This window comes from Gadus chalcogrammus, chromosome 19 (assembly GCF_026213295.1).
Source record: "Gadus chalcogrammus isolate NIFS_2021 chromosome 19, NIFS_Gcha_1.0, whole genome shotgun sequence".
Classification (NCBI taxonomy): domain Eukaryota; kingdom Metazoa; phylum Chordata; class Actinopteri; order Gadiformes; family Gadidae; genus Gadus; species Gadus chalcogrammus.
Window position 1 is genome coordinate 10,765,678 of NC_079430.1, and position 17,541 is coordinate 10,783,218.

Consider the following 17,541-nt stretch of genomic DNA (forward strand, 5'->3'; position numbering starts at 1 on the left):
GTCGTCATAAAAAAAAATCATAAGGGATAACACTGTTGTTTTTTATTGGTCGTCATGAAATAAAACATAAGGGGTAACACTGTTGTCTTTGTCAAATAAAATATAAGGGGTAACACTGTTGTTTTTTATTGGCCGTCATGAAAAAAACATAAGGGGTAACACTGTGGTTTTTTATTGGTCGTCATGAAAAAAAACATAAGGGGTAACACTGTCGTTTTTTTCTGGCCGTTTTGAAAAAAACATCAGGGGTAACACTGTCGTTTTTTTTTCTGGCCGTTTTGAAAAAAACATAAGGGATAACACTGTTGTTTTTTATCGGTCGTCATGAAAAAAAAACATAAGGGGTAACACTGTGGTTTTTTATTGGTCGTCATGAAAAAAAACCTAAGGGGTAACACTGATGTTTTTATTGGTCGTCATGAAAAAAAACATAAGGGGTAACACTGTTGTTTTTTATTGGTCGTCATGAAAAAAAACATAAGGGGTAACACTGTTGTTTTTTATTGGTCGTCATGAAAAAAAACATAAGGGGTAACACTGTCGTTTTTTTCTGGCCGTTTTGAAAAAAACATAAGGGGTAACACTGTCGTTTTTTCCTGGCCGTTTTGAAAAAAACATAAGGGGTAACACTGTTGTTTTTATTCGTCGTCATGAAAAAAAACATAAGGGGTAACACTGTCGTTTTTTATTGTTCAACATGAAAAAAAACATAAGGGGTAACACTGGTTTTTATTGGTCGTAATGAAAAAAAAGCTAATGGGTAACACTGATGTTTTTATTGGTCGTCAGGAAAAAACACATAGGGGGTAACACTGTCGTTTTTTATTGGTCGTCATGAAAAAAAGCATAAGGGGTAACACTGTTGTTTTTTATTGGTCGTCATGAAAAAAAACATAAGGGGTAACACTGTGGTTTTTTATTAGTCGTCATGAAAAAAAACATAAGGGGTAACACTGTCGTTTTTTATTGCTCGATATGAAAAAAAACATAAGGGGTAACACTGTTGTTTTTTATTGGTCGACATGAAAAAAAACATAAGGGGTAACACTGTGGTTTTTTATTGGTCGTCATGAAAAAAAACATAACGGGTAACACTGTTTTTTATTGGTCGTCATGAAAAAAAACATAAGGGGTAACACTGTTGTTTTTTATTGGTCGTCATGAAAAAAAACATAAGGGGTAACACTGTTGTTTTTTATTGGACGTCATGAAAAAAAACATAAGGGGTAACACTGTTGTCTCTGTCAAATAAAACATAAGGGGAAACACTGTTGTTTTTATTGGTCGTCATGAAGAAAAACATAAGGGGTAACACTGTTGTTTTTTATTGGTCGTCATGAAAAAAAACATAAGGGGTAACACTGTTGTTTTTTATTGGTCGACATGAAAAAAAACATGAGGGGTAACACTGTTGTTTTTTATTGGTCGACATGAAAAAAAACATAAGGGGTAACACTGTTGTTTTTTATTGGTCGTCATGAAAAAAAACATAAGGGGTAACACTGTTGTTTTTTATTGGTCGACATGAAAAAAAACATAAGAGGCAACACTGTTGTTTTTTAATGTTCAACATGAAAAAAAACATAAGGGGTAACACTGTCGTTTTTTATTGGTCGTCATGAAAAAAAAACATAAGGGGTAACACTGTTGTTTTTTATTGGTCAACATGAAAAAAAACATAAGGGGTAACACTGTTGTTTTTTATTGGTCGTCATGAAAAAAAACATAAGGGGTAACACTGTTGTTTATTATTGGTTGTCATGAAAAAAAACATAAGGGGTAACACTGTTGTTTTTTATTGGTCAACATGAGAAAAAACATAAGGGGTAACACTGTCGTTTTTTATTGGTCGTCATGAAAAAGAACATAAGGGGTAACATTGTTGTTTTTATTGGTCGACATGAAAAAAAACATAAGGGGTAACACTGTTGTTTTTTATTGGTCGACATGAAAAAAAACATAAGGGGTAACACTGTTGTTTTTTATTGGTCGTCATGAAAAAAAACATAAGGGGTAACACTGTTTTTTATTGGACGTCGTGAAAAAAAAAACATAAGGGGTAACACTGTTGTCTCTGTCAAATAAAACATAAGGGTTAACACTGTTGTTTTTATTGGTCGTCATAAAAAAAAACATAAGGGGTAACACTGTTGTTTTTTATTGGTCGAAACGAAAAAAAACATAAGGGGTAACACTGTCATTTTTCTATTGGTCGTCATGAAAAAAAAACATAAGGGGTAACACTGTTGTTTGTTATTGGTCGTCACGAAAAAAAACATAAGGGGTAACACTGTTGTTTTTTATTGGTCGACACGAAAAAAAACATAAGGGGTAACACTGTTGTTTTTTATTGGTCTTCATGAAAAAAATCATTAGGGGTAACACTGTTGTTTTTTATCGGTCGTCATGAAAAAAAAACATAAGGGGTAACACTGTGGTTTTTTATTGGTCGTCATGAAAAAAAACCTAAGGGGTAACACTGATGTTTTTATTGGTCGTCATGAAAAAAAACATAAGGGGAAACACTATTGTTTTTTATTGGTCGTCATGAAAAAAAACATAAGGGGTAACACTGTTGTTTTTTATTGGTCGTCATGAAAAAAAACATAGGGGGTAACACTGTTGTTTTTTATTGGTCGTCATGAAAAAAAACATAAGGGGTAACACTGTTGTTTGCTTTGGTCGTCATGAAAAAAAACATAAGGGGTAACACTGTTGTTTTTTATTGGTCGTCATGAAAAAAAACATAAGGGGTAACACTGTTGTCTTTGTCAAATAAAACATAAGGGGTAACACTGTTGTTTTTATTGGTCGTCATGAAAAAAAACATAAGGGGTAACACTGTGGTTTTATATTAGTCGACATGAAAAAAAACATAAGGGGTAACACTGTCGTTTTTTATTGGTCGTCATGAAAAAAAACATAAGGGGTAACACTGTTGTTTATTATTGGTTGTCATGAAAAAAAACATAAGGGGTAACACTGTTGTTTTTTATTGGTCAACATGAGAAAAAACATAAGGGGTAACACTTTCGTTTTTTATTGGTCGTCATGAAAAAGAACATAAGGGGTAACACTGTTGTTTTTTATTGGTCGTCATGAAAAAATAAATAAGGGGTAACCCTGTGGTTTTTTATTGGTCGTCATGAAAAAAAACATGAGGGGTAACACTATCGTTTTTTATTGGTCTTCACGAAAAAAAACATGACACTGTTGTTTTTATTGGTCGGCATGAAAAAAAACATAAGGGGTAACACTGTTGTTTTTTAATGGTCGTCATGAAAAAAAAGATAAGGGGTAACGCTGTTGTTTTTTATTGGTCGTCATGAAAAAAAACATAAGGGGTTACACTGTTGTTTTTTATTGGTCGTCATGAAAAAAAACATAAGGGGTAACACTGTTGTTTTTTATTGGTCGTCATGAAAAAAAACATAAGGGGTAACACTGTTGTCTTTGTCAAATAAAACATAAGGGGTAACACTGTTGTTTTTATTGGTCGTCATGAAAAAAAACATAAGGGGTAACACTGTTTTTTATTGGACGTCGTGAAAAAAAACATAAGGGGTAACACTGTTGTCTCTGTCAAATAAAACATAAGGGTTAACACTGTTGTTTTTATTGGTCGTCATAAAAAAAAACATAAGGGGTAACACTGTTGTTTTTTATTGGTCGACACGAAAAAAAACATAAGGGGTAACACTGTTGTTTTTTATTGGTCGTCATGAAAAAAAACATAAGGGATAACACTGTTGTCTTTGTCAAATAAAACATAAGGGGTAACACTGTTGTTTTTATTGGTAGTCATGAAAAAAAACATAAGGGGTAACGCTGTTGTTTTTTATCGGTCGTCATGAAAAAAAACATAAGGGGTAACATTGTTGTTTGCTTTGGTCGTCATGAAAAAAAACACAAGGGGTAACACTGTCATTTTTCTATTGGTCGTCATGAAAAAAAAACATAAGGGGTAACACTGTTGTTTGTTATTGGTCGTCACGAAAAAAAACATAAGGGGTAACACTGTTGTTTTTTATTGTTCGTCATGAAAAAAAACATAAGGGGTAACACTGTTGTCTTAGTCAAATAAAATATAAGGGGAAAGACTGTCGTTTTTTATTGGTCCTCATGAAAAAAACATAAGGGGTAACGCAGTCGATATTTATCCATTAAAACATAGGGAGTAACACTGTCGTTTTTATCAAATGATACATGAAGGGTGACGCTGTCGTTTTTCTTTGGTCGTCATAAAAAAAAATCATAAGGGATAACACTGTTGTTTTTTATTGGTCGTCATGAAATAAAACATAAGGGGTAACACTGTTGTCTTTGTCAAATAAAATATAAGGGGTAACACTGTTGTTTTTTATTGGCCGTCATGAAAAAAAACATAAGGGGTAACACTGTGGTTTTTTATTGGTCGTCATGAAAAAAAACATAAGGGGTAACACTGTTGTTTTTTATTGGTCAACATGAAAAAAAACATAAGGGGTAACACTGTTGTTTTTTATTGGTCGTCATGAAAAAAAACATAAGGGGTAACACTGTTGTTTATTATTGGTTGTCATGAAAAAAAACATAAGGGGTAACACTGTTGTTTTTTATTGGTCAACATGAGAAAAAACATAAGGGGTAACACTGTCGTTTTTTATTGGTCGTCATGAAAAAGAACATAAGGGGTAACATTGTTGTTTTTATTGGTCGACATGAAAAAAAACATAAGGGGTAACACTGTTGTTTTTTATTGGTCGACATGAAAAAAAACATAAGGGGTAACACTGTTGTTTTTTATTGGTCGTCATGAAAAAAAACATAAGGGGTAACACTGTTTTTTATTGGACGTCGTGAAAAAAAACATAAGGGGTAACACTGTTGTCTCTGTCAAATAAAACATAAGGGTTAACACTGTTGTTTTTATTGGTCGTCATAAAAAAAAACATAAGGGGTAACACTGTTGTTTTTTATTGGTCGACACGAAAAAAAACATAAGGGGTAACACTGTTGTTTTTTATTGGTCGTCATGAAAAAAATCATAAGGGGTAACACTGTTGTTTTTTATCGGTCGTCATGAAAAAAAAAACATAAGGGGTAACACTGTGGTTTTTTATTGGTCGTCATGAAAAAAAACCTAAGGGGTAACACTGATGTTTTTATTGGTCGTCATGAAAAAAAACATAAGGGGAAACACTATTGTTTTTTATTGGTCGTCATGAAAAAAAACATAAGGGGTAACACTGTTGTTTTTTATTGGTCGTCATGAAAAAAAACATAGGGGGTAACACTGTTGTTTTTTATTGGTCGTCATGAAAAAAAACATAAGGGGTAACACTGTTGTTTGCTTTGGTCGTCATGAAAAAAAACATAAGGGGTAACACTGTTGTTTTTTATTGGTCGTCATGAAAAAAAACATAAGGGGTAACACTGTTGTCTTTGTCAAATAAAACATAAGGGGTAACACTGTTGTTTTTATTGGTCGTCATGAAAAAAAACATAAGGGGTAACACTGTGGTTTTATATTAGTCGACATGAAAAAAAACATAAGGGGTAACACTGTCGTTTTTTATTGGTCGTCATGAAAAAAAACATAAGGGGTAACACTGTTGTTTATTATTGGTTGTCATGAAAAAAAACATAAGGGGTAACACTGTTGTTTTTTATTGGTCAACATGAGAAAAAACATAAGGGGTAACACTGTCGTTTTTTATTGGTCGTCATGAAAAAGAACATAAGGGGTAACACTGTTGTTTTTTATTGGTCGTCATGAAAAAATAAATAAGGGGTAACCCTGTGGTTTTTTATTGGTCGTCATGAAAAAAAACATGAGGGGTAACACTATCGTTTTTTATTGGTCTTCACGAAAAAAAACATGACACTGTTGTTTTTATTGGTCGGCATGAAAAAAAACATAAGGGGTAACACTGTTGTTTTTTAATAGTCGTCATGAAAAAAAAGATAAGGGGTAACGCTGTTGTTTTTTATTGGTCGTCATGAAAAAAAACATAAGGTGTAACACTGTTGTCTTTGTCAAATAAAACATAAGGGGTAACACTGTTGTTTTTATTGGTCGTCATGAAAAAAAACATAAGGGGTAACACTGTGGTTTTATATTAGTCGACATGAAAAAAAACATAAGGGGTAACACTGTCGTTTTTTATTGGTCGTCATGAAAAAAAACATAAGGGGTAACACTGTTGTTTTTATTGGTCGTCATGAAAAAAAACATAAGGGTTAACACTGTTGTTTTTTATTGGTCGTCATGAAAAAAATATAAGGGGTAACACTGTTGTTTTTATTGGTCGTCATGAAAAAAAACATAAGGGGTAACACTGTTGTTTTACTTTGGTCATCATGAAAAAAAACATAAGGGGTAACACTGATGTTTTTTATTGGTCGACATCAAAAAAAACATAAGGGGTAACCCTGTGGTTTTTTATTGGACGTCATGAAAAAAAAACATAAGGGGTTACACTGTTTTTTTATTGGTCGACATGAAAAAAAACGTAAGGGGTAACACTGTAGTTTTCTATTGGTCGTCATGAAAAAAAACATAAGGGGTAACACAGTTGTTTTTATTGGTCATCATGAAAAAAAACATAAGGGGTAACACTGTTGTTTTTTATTGGTCGTCATGAAAAAAAACATAAGGGGTAACACTGTTGTTTTTTATTGGTCGTCATGAAAAAAAACATAAGGGGTAACACTGTTGTCTTTGTCAAATAAAACATAAGGGGTAACACTGTTGTTTTTATTGGTCGTCATGAAAAAAAACATAAGGGGTAACACTGTTGTTTTTTATTGGTCGTCATGAAAAAAAACATAAGGGATAACACTGTTGTCTTTGTCAAATAAAACATAGGGGGTAACACTGTTGTTTTTATTGGTCGTCATGAAAAAAAACATAAGGGGTAACGCTGTTGTTTTTTATCGGTCGTCATGAAAAAAAACATAAGGGGTAACATTGTTGTTTGCTTTGGTCGTCATGAAAAAAAACACAAGGGGTAACACTGTCATTTTTCTATTGGTCGTCATGAAAAAAAAACATAAGGGGTAACACTGTTGTTTGTTATTGGTCGTCACGAAAAAAAACATAAGGGGTAACACTGTTGTTTTTTATTGTTCGTCATGAAAAAAAACATAAGGGGTAACACTGTTGTCTTAGTCAAATAAAATATAAGGGGAAAGACTGTCGTTTTTTATTGGTCCTCATGAAAAAAACATAAGGGGTAACGCAGTCGATATTTATCCATTAAAACATAGGGAGTAACACTGTCGTTTTTATCAAATGATACATGAAGGGTGACGCTGTCGTTTTTCTTTGGTCGTCATAAAAAAAAAACATAAGGGGTAACACTGTTGTTTTTTATTGGTCGTCATGAAATAAAACATAAGGGGTAACACTGTTGTCTTTGTCAAATAAAATATAAGGGGTAACACTGTTGTTTTTTATTGGCCGTCATGAAAAAAAACATAAGGGGTAACACTGTGGTTTTTTATTGGTCGTCATGAAAAAAAACATAAGGGGTAACACTGTCGTTTTTTATTGGTCGTCATGAAAAAAAACATAAGGGGTAACACTGTTTTTTTATTGGTCGTCATGAAAATAAACATAAGGGGTAACACTGTTGTTTTTTATTGGTCGTCATGAAAAAAAACATAAGGGGTAACCCTGTGGTTTTTTATTGGTCGTCATGAAAAAAAACATGAGGGGTAACACTATCGTTTTTTATTGGTCGTCACGAAAAAAAACATGACACTGTTGTTTTTATTGGTCGTCATGAAAAAAAACATAAGGGGTAACACTGTTGTTTTTTATTGGTCGTCATGAAAAAAAAGATAAGGGGTAACGCTGTTGTTTTTTATTGGTCGTCATGAAAAAAAACATAAGGGGTAACACTGTTGTTTGCTTTGGTTGTCATGAAAAAAAACACAAGGGGTAACACTGTTGTTTTTTGTTGGTCGTCATGAAAAAAACATAAGGGGTAACACTGTTGTTTGATTTGGTCGTCATGAAAAAAAACACAGGGGGTAACACTGAGTCGCGGCCAAAGCCGAGTCGAAAGACAGCGGTTCGCCAGCAGCAGCAGCCTCCCTGGCTGCAAATAAAATTTGCTGCCGCTAGGGGTGTCCAGATTTCTAGGCTAATGGTGACCTTTATTTTTTGTCATTTCAGACCGGAAGTAGAATTTGTCATTGATGCAGGCTTGACATTCGTACATAATACACTTATTTCTAAACGATAACCGCGATAAAACAACTCTACACAATTTTATGCAGCGGTATATAAAATCCGGTTCGAGAAATTGGTTTGACCTCTTCCTCAAAGGCCTGAACACGTGAAGGACCAAGATCCATCTCAGTTTGGTTTGGCAGCACTAATATGTTTTCATGCCAACTTATTGTTCTTAACCACAATAATGGAAATAGCTAGCGTCCATTTCACAAGACTTTTGTATTCATTTATTTTTGGAATTTTGGACAGTACATAATTTATCAAAACAATAATCTCAATAGTCAACATTACACAAAATAAAATATGACAAGGAACACCACCACATAAATAATCCCAGATACATATATGGATTAAGGCATAAATACTTCCATTGCAATGCAACTTTTCAAATTCATCTCTGAGTTGTAGAAAAAAAAAAAAAAAAGACCATAAATAAATCCAATAAAATGTTTTGTCTGTAGGAAAATTAAAAGTACAAGAATATAAACAGTAATTGGGAGCAACCATTCAGTGTATAAAAAAGACAAATACAAAAGTGCAGACCAATACAACCAAGCTATCACATCAAATGACAGATTTGAATAGGAATCCATAGCTTTTGGCTGAACTGAATACAAATTCTAACATCAGTCGAGAACATTTTGACAAAATGGCAGTATTAACTGACAACGAATAGAAAGTTGGATTCCTATGCATCGATATCAAAGCTACAACAAAATTGGGATTCATGCTCAAGGACAACAAATAATGCCTTTTTAAATACACTTTCAGTCACCATGTTGAAAAATGTCAGCGTAGACAGCTAATAAGATACTAAACTATACGTAGTAATTCCTCGAGAATTCATTATATTTCTCCAAGCTTTAATGCAGTCAGTTACATTTTTTACAAAATAAAATAAATAAATCACTTCAACCGCACATTTGTCACCCAGATGCGATAAACGCCGTAACACAGCTGGACTCAAACGACACAGACCACAAAACCGTCCAAGGTCAAACATTGTCGTGGACATAATTATTCATTAATAAAACAGAATTTCAACATGATTTGGACCGCATCAGCATCAGATAATCAAATTTTCATTGTCTTGGAATTATTAGTGTTATCTGCACAAACTAGATAAAACATTCAACAATATTAAGACTCGTTTTGTAGCATAATCAAACTGTAAAACCTGAAGTTATATCCTTTATCATGAGGATTGGTCCGTTACCCAGGCAGTTTGTAGCTTTTTACTGGTAATGTGTGGCAGCGTTCTTACCTGTAGCTCTGCTTCAAACTATTGATGTGCTAGTAAAACACTACATGATCACTTTCAAATGTTTTCTGAAAGGGCTAACAGTCATTGTACGGTGTTCTTGTAAACAGACACGATCTGGGGTCATCTGAATAATGGTATAATGTACTAAAATAATGTGCTAGTGATCACCGTTGTCCACTAGAGGCTCCTGTAAGCATTAAGTAGCCCAAGGTTTGCCTCCACCAATTCTGAAAAGGTAAAGGATGGATGTGAAATGAATGAATAAATAAAAATACAAATACAATTAACGTGCAACAGTAAAACAATTAGTTAAGTAGGTATTGTGGACAGATTATGAGTCAAATTAAAGTGAAAGCTATACTGATCCATACTGATGACGATACTAACAGTACCATACCGCCTGACTTTTAAGTCTTTTAGTGTGAAGTACACATTTGGAATTAACAGCCATTCTGTAGCTCTGAAAGTTATAATGAAACGTGAGCATATGAACCAAAGGAAAGGGTTGAAGCCTATACACTTGTTTGAATACTTACGTATTTGTAGTTGCACCAATGCTTACACCAATTAATAGATTAATTGCTAGTATCTTACCGCATTGAGTTAGATTCCTAGATAGGCATCGTCTCTGAGACATAACTAACAGGTAAAGGGAATTGCATGCCATTGCATTCGACACCACAACCTTTTGCTACCTCACTTCTCTGGAATCAAGATGGAATTCAAACGCCTGGCATGGTTTGGGATGAAGGAACCTGGTTCTGGAAGCAGAACAGAGCAGATAAGATCTTACCTGTCGGCTTGTACCAGCCTTCGGTGAGACTGAGACTTTTCTTCCAGGAAGGACAGAGGGGTCTTTGGCAGGGGCTTGTCAAGGGAGGGGGCCTGGGGTGGCACATGCCCCCCCGAGACATCTGATTGGCCCTCTGGAGGGCTACCTGAAGTAAATCTAAAAGTCGATTTGAACTCATCAATAAAAAGCAAACATGAAATGTTTTTGACATCGTACAAACGATAACAAAAACGTTTTCTCCTAGTTTGTGGACAAAATATTTGTAATTGCTCAGATTACCAATATGTTTCGACCTCATGTTTCATGTGTTTTTTAGAAGATGAGAACGTGTGTCGATATATTGCCGACTGAAGAATGACTTAAAAGGTCGGGACCCCAAAATGAATCTGGATCTAGTCGGGAGTGGGGCAGAGGTCGCGCGCAGAACACGCAGAAAGGGTTCAAGAAAGTGGAACACAAAACACACCAAAATTGGGGATCCTTAAAACCAAAGGATCCCCAAATCCAGGGTGCTCCCAGTGTACAGCGGTCGGAGGAGGTCCCAGGGTTCGGGGGTCCCAGGGTTCGGGGGTCCCATTCGGACATACTGACATTGTCTTTTTGGATCCCGATGAAGACAAACGGGTGGCGGCGGTGGGGGGGGGGGGTTCCCCGGGGTCTACGGCGAGGTCCTGCGGCTCTCACGCAGAATGCCGTCCAGGCCACTGAGCTGCCGGAGGAAGCCCCGGTTGGGGGTGACGCCGCGGTGGTCCTTCACCGTGCGGATGGCCTCCACCAGGGTCAGGTTCTGGCGGATCATCAGGTAGGCCAGCACCAGGCTGGCCGAGCGGCTCACGCCCACCGCGCAGTGCACCAGCACCGTGCCTGGTCCATCACACACACACACACACACACACACACACACAGACATGGACGCATACACACACACACACAGACATAGACGCATACACAGACACACCAACACACAGACACACACACAAAGACACACACACACACACACACACACACAGACATAGACACATACACACACACACACAGACACACACACACACACAGACACACACATAAAATGGAACAATCATTTATCTGTCATGTGTCTGTGTGTATTTATGCACAGGTGTGCAGGCAGGTGTGTGTGTGTGTTGGTGTGTGTGTGTGTGTGTGTGTGTGTGTGTGTGTGTGTGTGTGTGTGCGTGTGTGTGTGCGTGTGTGTGTGTGTGCGTGCGTGCGCGTGTGCGTGTGCCTGTGGTGTGGTTTAGAGGAACTAGGTGTAAACCATATGATTCATTGGTGCTCTCTACCAGTACTGTTCCATGAGTGCCTCTCTGGTGTCGGCAGCGATCTGTTTGGGCGTCCCACTCACCTCCGCCGCACAGCGCCTTGTGGATGAACTCAGCCGAGGGGTAGAAGTGGACGCTCATGTCGAAGGAGGGGGAGTCGTGGGCCTCGATGCCCTGGTAGGTGATGCTCATGCCGGCGTAGTACTCGGCACCGCTGCGCCACTTGCTCTGCGCACAGTTGAGGATGTGGCTGATGCCCAGTTTAGCCAGCTCGCGCCTGTCCGACGCAATGTCCCTGTGAAGCACACACAAGGGGGTGAGTTAGAGGAACACAATTTGGCGCGCGCGCACACACACACACACACACACACACACACACACACACACACACACACACACACACACACACACACACACACACACACACACACACACACACACACACACACAATGAATAATAATTATAAAACATATTGTTCTTATAGAATTTTTTTATAAAAACCCTATACCATGTTTGTATACATGGTATACAAAAATAAAAATGGAAGATAACTAATAAAATTACGCCATATATGGCAAATAATTTGAATAGGCCAACGCTTTAATAGTAAAATGGAAATGTATCAAATCTCACTGGTCGCCAATGTAGAGCCGCGGCCACACTTGATCCGCGTGGTTACAGGCGGTTTTCCCCGTGTACAGTAGCCGCTCCAGTTCGGACACGGACAGGATCGGCGAGACGCGCTCCGAGTCTTTCCTGTTCGGACTCCTTGAGCTGCTCCTAGACCTGGAGAAACGGGACATGAACGCCATCTCCACCCAGACGCTGCTGCCTCTGTGTGGGAGCAACGTGATATCCTAGTGTTTATTTCTGTAAATACACATCGAGCTGACGGGTATTATAACCCCCCCCGACCACCGATGACGATTGGGGTAAACAGGGAGAGAGCAGGCAGGAAAAATCAGACAGGACTCGGAACATAATAGAAGGGAATACAATGAGAATCCGAATAGAGTGTTGCACTACTGCTTCAGGCATGGTAGTAGTGATAACAACGACGACAAATAACTAAACGCTAAATACACCTTAGGCTGCAATTAAAAACAAAATAAAGCAGTTTCCATTATTATCAAACAAAACGCGTGTATACAATCACTATTCTATTTGTCTTCGGATAATGCGCTCCTAAAAACAAACCTACCTTGCAAATACCGTCGATATAATTATTTATTTCCGGGCGCTGAGCGTTTCCCTCCTTTTCTGTACGTTAAACCACAACTGCAGCCGTCAGAAGTCGGATAAAACATAATACTAGAGGATGGATGCAGAAACAGAAATTCGGACCGCCACCCCATTATCTTCCTCCCGACATCTTCATCATCACAAGAGGAGCAACAACGCTCAGTTTTTCGCAACCTCAACAAGTCCATCAATTGATTATCAAAACATGGCTGCCGGTTTAAAGGGCCACTATATCGATTTTCCACACACAACCCATACTTGCGCTTTTTTTTTTTACATCATATATTTTTCATATTTATATTTTTCAACTCGATAAGTCAAGAATATTGTACATAGTGTGATACAGAGATCAAAATAGAGCCATATTTCCACATAAACAAATGCATGCAATTGTGGATTCAATTGAAAGTTAACCTGAAACCTGGTGTCCAGAGCTTTAGTCGACAGCTCTCTCCGCTTCCACATGGTCGGTGGGTAATTGATACGGTCGGAGGTCGTATATGACATATTCATTATTACATTCATTATTCATTAGAAACAAACATCAAAAGGAATTTAACCCTGGTCTCCAGAGGGTTATCCAACAGTGCGCTCCAGTGCGCTCCAGTGCAACACTGGGACAGGGACAACATTCAATTAGGCTATCAATAATGAATTATCAATAATCAGAGGGGATACATGACATTATAATTCACATGACATCCCTCTCAAAATGACATAGGTTGCATAGGACACAACCCCTACTCTAAGGCCCCGTCCACACGAAGCCGAAACAGGCGAAACCGTTACGGTTTCGATCTATCCGGTTTCGGAGTATCTCCGTAAAGACGGAGTCAAGCGAAACCGGGTAGATCTGTAGAAACGCTGTAGTACATTCCAGGCCCATAAGTGGGGCTGCTACTGCTACGGAAATCTGTGGCCTGGCCACGGTAGGCTCTTGTACATACGTCATCACATCCTCACACGTCATCACCAAGCGTCCGCTGCATGGACCATAATAAAGTCTGCCGCCAGTCAGAGTTTTATCAACAATGGACAACAACACAGAGAACGAAAACCTATAATATAATTATAACCTATAATAATGGGAAAGAAGGCTCGTCGCCTTTATTATGTCCATGGTCGTCGCATTGGCTATACGTCATCCAGCTCAGGTTGCGTAGCCGTGCGTGTGCGCGTGTCGGCTCATTAGCATCTGTACCGTGGCGGCCCGTACCGTAGCAGCACACCTCTCCCAAGTGGCCAAGTTGGCCTGGCCTGGCCAGACTGGCCACACTCACACTGGCAGATTTGAGCACGGTTAGGTGTGAAAACGGCCACGGCCACGGCCAGATGGCCTAGTGTGAGTGCACCTTAAAGGCCGAACTTATAACGAGAAACCCTTCATTTTGGAAAATTTTGTGAACTCTTTGATAAATCAGTCAGTCAGCCATCGCTGTCCCATCGCTGTTTACGTTTCTGAGCCCGAGACATTGCACACATTTGCATAGGAGATCTGATTGGATGACGGATCCGTCGCTGCCGAAAAAGTTTGACATTTTTCAACTTTTTGACGGAGCGAACGGATCCACAATGCATTGCGCGTCCGTCCCTGTTACGGCCACCCTTACAACACGGCTCGCGATCCGGCGGCCCGCAACGTATTAAGAATACATAGACCAAAGTTCCCGATCACAATGATGGTGACGTTTATTTCACAGATCTTCCAACAAAAGGACACTGATTAAAGAAACAAAAGGGTTGGACGAAGCCTGGGCCAGCCACGCATTGGGCCGTCGAAGCCAGCACTTCCTCCCTACAGCTCCCATCCTCCGTCTTCACGGTCAACGTGAAGACGCCAGAATGAGAGAGACCCCTCGGGAGCACAGGCCACGCCTTAAGTAGTCGTAGCTCCACCCCCCAGGAATCGGGAACACCTGCGAGGACAGAAGAGAATAGAGCGGGTGGAACAAGAAGAAAAAGGGGAGGCGCGTAACAGTCCCCATTCAAAGTCAATGGGGATCAGTCAACGGACGGGGAGGTGGGCACGAGGCGTACAGCCGACCACATTCCCCAGGCGGCCAGAAAGGGGCAGAAAGTAACTGTTTAGGTCTTGACTGTTCAGCTTTTTATAGCCTACTGTATATGGTCCATGATTTTGTTTTTTCATTTGTTTGGCTGCTTTAAAATAACCAAATGACCATTTGTAACTACCAAACCTTGTTCATTTAAAAATAACAAATCAACAACATTTTTTTACTCCAGTTTCGTTTTTATATTCTGTATTCTGTGCTTTAAAAGCCCTTTTTTCTTGTTTTTCTGTGAAAATGATTCAGTGTGACTTTCCCCTGTCCTCACTATAGGTCTGTTACTAGCTCCCTTGTTTATAAAATAACTATGATCATTTTATTTATTATATTGCGTAAAAAGATCTTACCACTGTTTCAACTTGCTGATGAAATGGAATTTTAAGGTTTGATACAGTAATATAAATTTATTTATGTAACTGGATCACTGTTTTATAAACTTGTTAATGATTCATTTTCTTTTGATAAAAATTTTGAGAGGATACGGTCACTTTGTTTTTCTTTAAAACAAAAGAAACACGTGGTTTATCATTTAAAGGAACTAAAGAGTATATGAAATCAATATATAAATTGAACACACAGGGCCCTTGAGAAAATCCATGAGATTAATTCTTGGATTTGGTTGACTTTAAATTATTAATATCATTCAGAGGACTTAACCCCAAGATCCTTTGACATGTTGTTACACGATGCACAGGATAATCAAAATCCATTTCACCAAGGTTATACGTTTTTTATTGTATACGATCAAATAAGACGTATGGGGTAACAGTGTTTTTTTTTTTTTCGTCCGTGATCAAATAAAACGTATGGGGTAACACTGTCGTTTTTTCCATCGGCCGTCGTCAATTAAAACGTAAGGGGTAACTGTCGGTTTTTATTGCCCTTCATGAAATATAACGTAAGGGGTAAGCCTCTCTTATTTAATCAAATAAAACATAAGGGGTAACACTGTCGTTTTTTATCGGCTGTCATAAAATAAAACATAAGGGGTAACACTGTTTTTTTTTATCAAAGAAAACATTAGGGGCAACACTGTCGTTTTTTATCGGCCATCATCAAATAACACTGTAGTTTTTTATCAAATAAAACATCATGGATATCACTGTCGTTATTTATCCGCCGTCATCAAATAAAACGTAAGGGGTTACACTGTTGTTTTTTATCGTCCGTCATCAAATAAAACATAAGGGGTAACACTGTCGTTTTTTGTCAAATTAAAACATAAGGGGTTACACTGTCGTTTTTCATCGGCCTTCATCAAATAAAACGTAAGGGATAACACTGTCGTTTTTTTATCGTCCGTCATCAAATAAAACGTTTTTTTATCGCCCGTCATAACTAAATAACTCGTTTTATATCAAACAAAACATAAGGGATATCACTGTCGTTTTTATCCGCCGTCATCAAATAAAACGTAAGGGGTAACACTGTCGTTTTTTTCATCGGCCGTCGTCAAATAGAACGTAAGGGGTAACTGTCGGTTTTTATTGCCCTTCATGAAATAAAACGTAAGGGGTAAGCCTGTCGTATTTAATCAAATAAAACATAAGGGGTAAAATTGTCTATTTTTTATCGCCCGTCGTCGAATAAAACGTAAGGGGTAACACTGTCGTTATTTATAAAAAAACATAAGGGGTAGCAGTGTTGTTTTTTATCGTCCGTGATCAAATAAAACGTAAGGGGTAACACTGTTGTTTTTTATGAAATAAAACATCATGGATATCACTGTCGTTTTTTATCCGCCGTCATCAAATAAAACGTAAGGGGTAACTGTCGGTTTTTATTGCCCTTCATGATATAAAATGTAAGGGGTAGGCCTGTCGTATTTAATCAAATAAAACATAAGGGGTAACACTGTTGTTTTTTTCATCGGCCGTCGTCAAATAAAACGTAAGGGGTAACTGTTGGTTTTTATTGCCCTTCATGAAATAAAATGTAAGGGGTAAGCCTGTCGTATTTAATCAAATAAAACATAAGGGGTAACATTGTCGTCTTTTATCGGCTTTCATAAAATAAAACATAAGGGGTAACACTGTTTTTTTTTTATCAAAGAAAACATAAGGGGTAACACTGTCGTTTTTTATTGTCCGTGATCAAATAAAACGTAAGGGGTAACTTTGTTGTTTTTTATCGGCCATCATCAAATAAAACGTAAGGGGTAACACTGTTGTTTTTTATCGTCTGTCATCAAATAAAACATAATGGGTAACACTGTCGTTTTTTGTCAAATTAAAACATAAGGGGTTACACTGTCGTTTTTCATCGGCCTTCATCAAATAAAACGTAAGCGATAACGCGTTTGATTTTATCAAAGAAAACATAAGGGGCAACACTGTTGTTTTTTATCGTCCATGATCAAATAAAACGTAAGGGGTAACTTTGTTGTTTATTATTGCCCTTCATCAAATAAAACGTAAGGGGTAACACTGTCGTTATTTATCAAAAAACATAAGTGGTAACACTTTTGATTTTTGTCGTCTAAGATCAAATAAGACCTAAAGGGTAACAGTGTTGTTTTTTTGGTTGTTGAAAGATAAAAGTTTCGGATGAAAATAGCACCAACTTTAAGAATGTTGATTTATTTTTGAAATGCAAAAGAAAATCTTTGCATTTCAGATAAACAAATAAGCTAGATGACTTATGTTATTAATACTAGAGTTTTCGCACT

At 37.7% G+C, this 17,541-nt stretch overlaps 1 protein-coding gene across 2 annotated transcripts; it reads right to left on the reverse strand.

Moving 5' to 3' along the window:
• Positions 1-8,432: 8,432 nt before the first annotated feature.
• Positions 8,433-13,041, reverse strand: LOC130372718 (dual specificity protein phosphatase 26). 2 transcript variants are annotated; one of them, XR_008893397.1, is made up of 5 exons: positions 12,764-13,041; positions 12,196-12,396; positions 11,645-11,856; positions 10,282-11,145; positions 8,433-9,715 (listed from the first exon to the last, which is right to left on the reverse strand). XR_008893397.1 is itself a non-coding variant. In XM_056578859.1 (4 exons), the coding sequence occupies exons 2-4, from the start codon at positions 12,372-12,374 to the stop codon at positions 10,940-10,942; spliced, it is 597 nt and encodes a 198-aa protein (XP_056434834.1). In that variant the 5' UTR covers positions 12,375-12,396; positions 12,764-13,041; the 3' UTR covers positions 8,433-10,939. The 2 variants fall into 2 exon arrangements, 1 of the variants encoding a protein (XP_056434834.1); XM_056578859.1 differs by having other exon boundaries at positions 8,433-11,145.
• Positions 13,042-17,541: the final 4,500 nt, after the last annotated feature.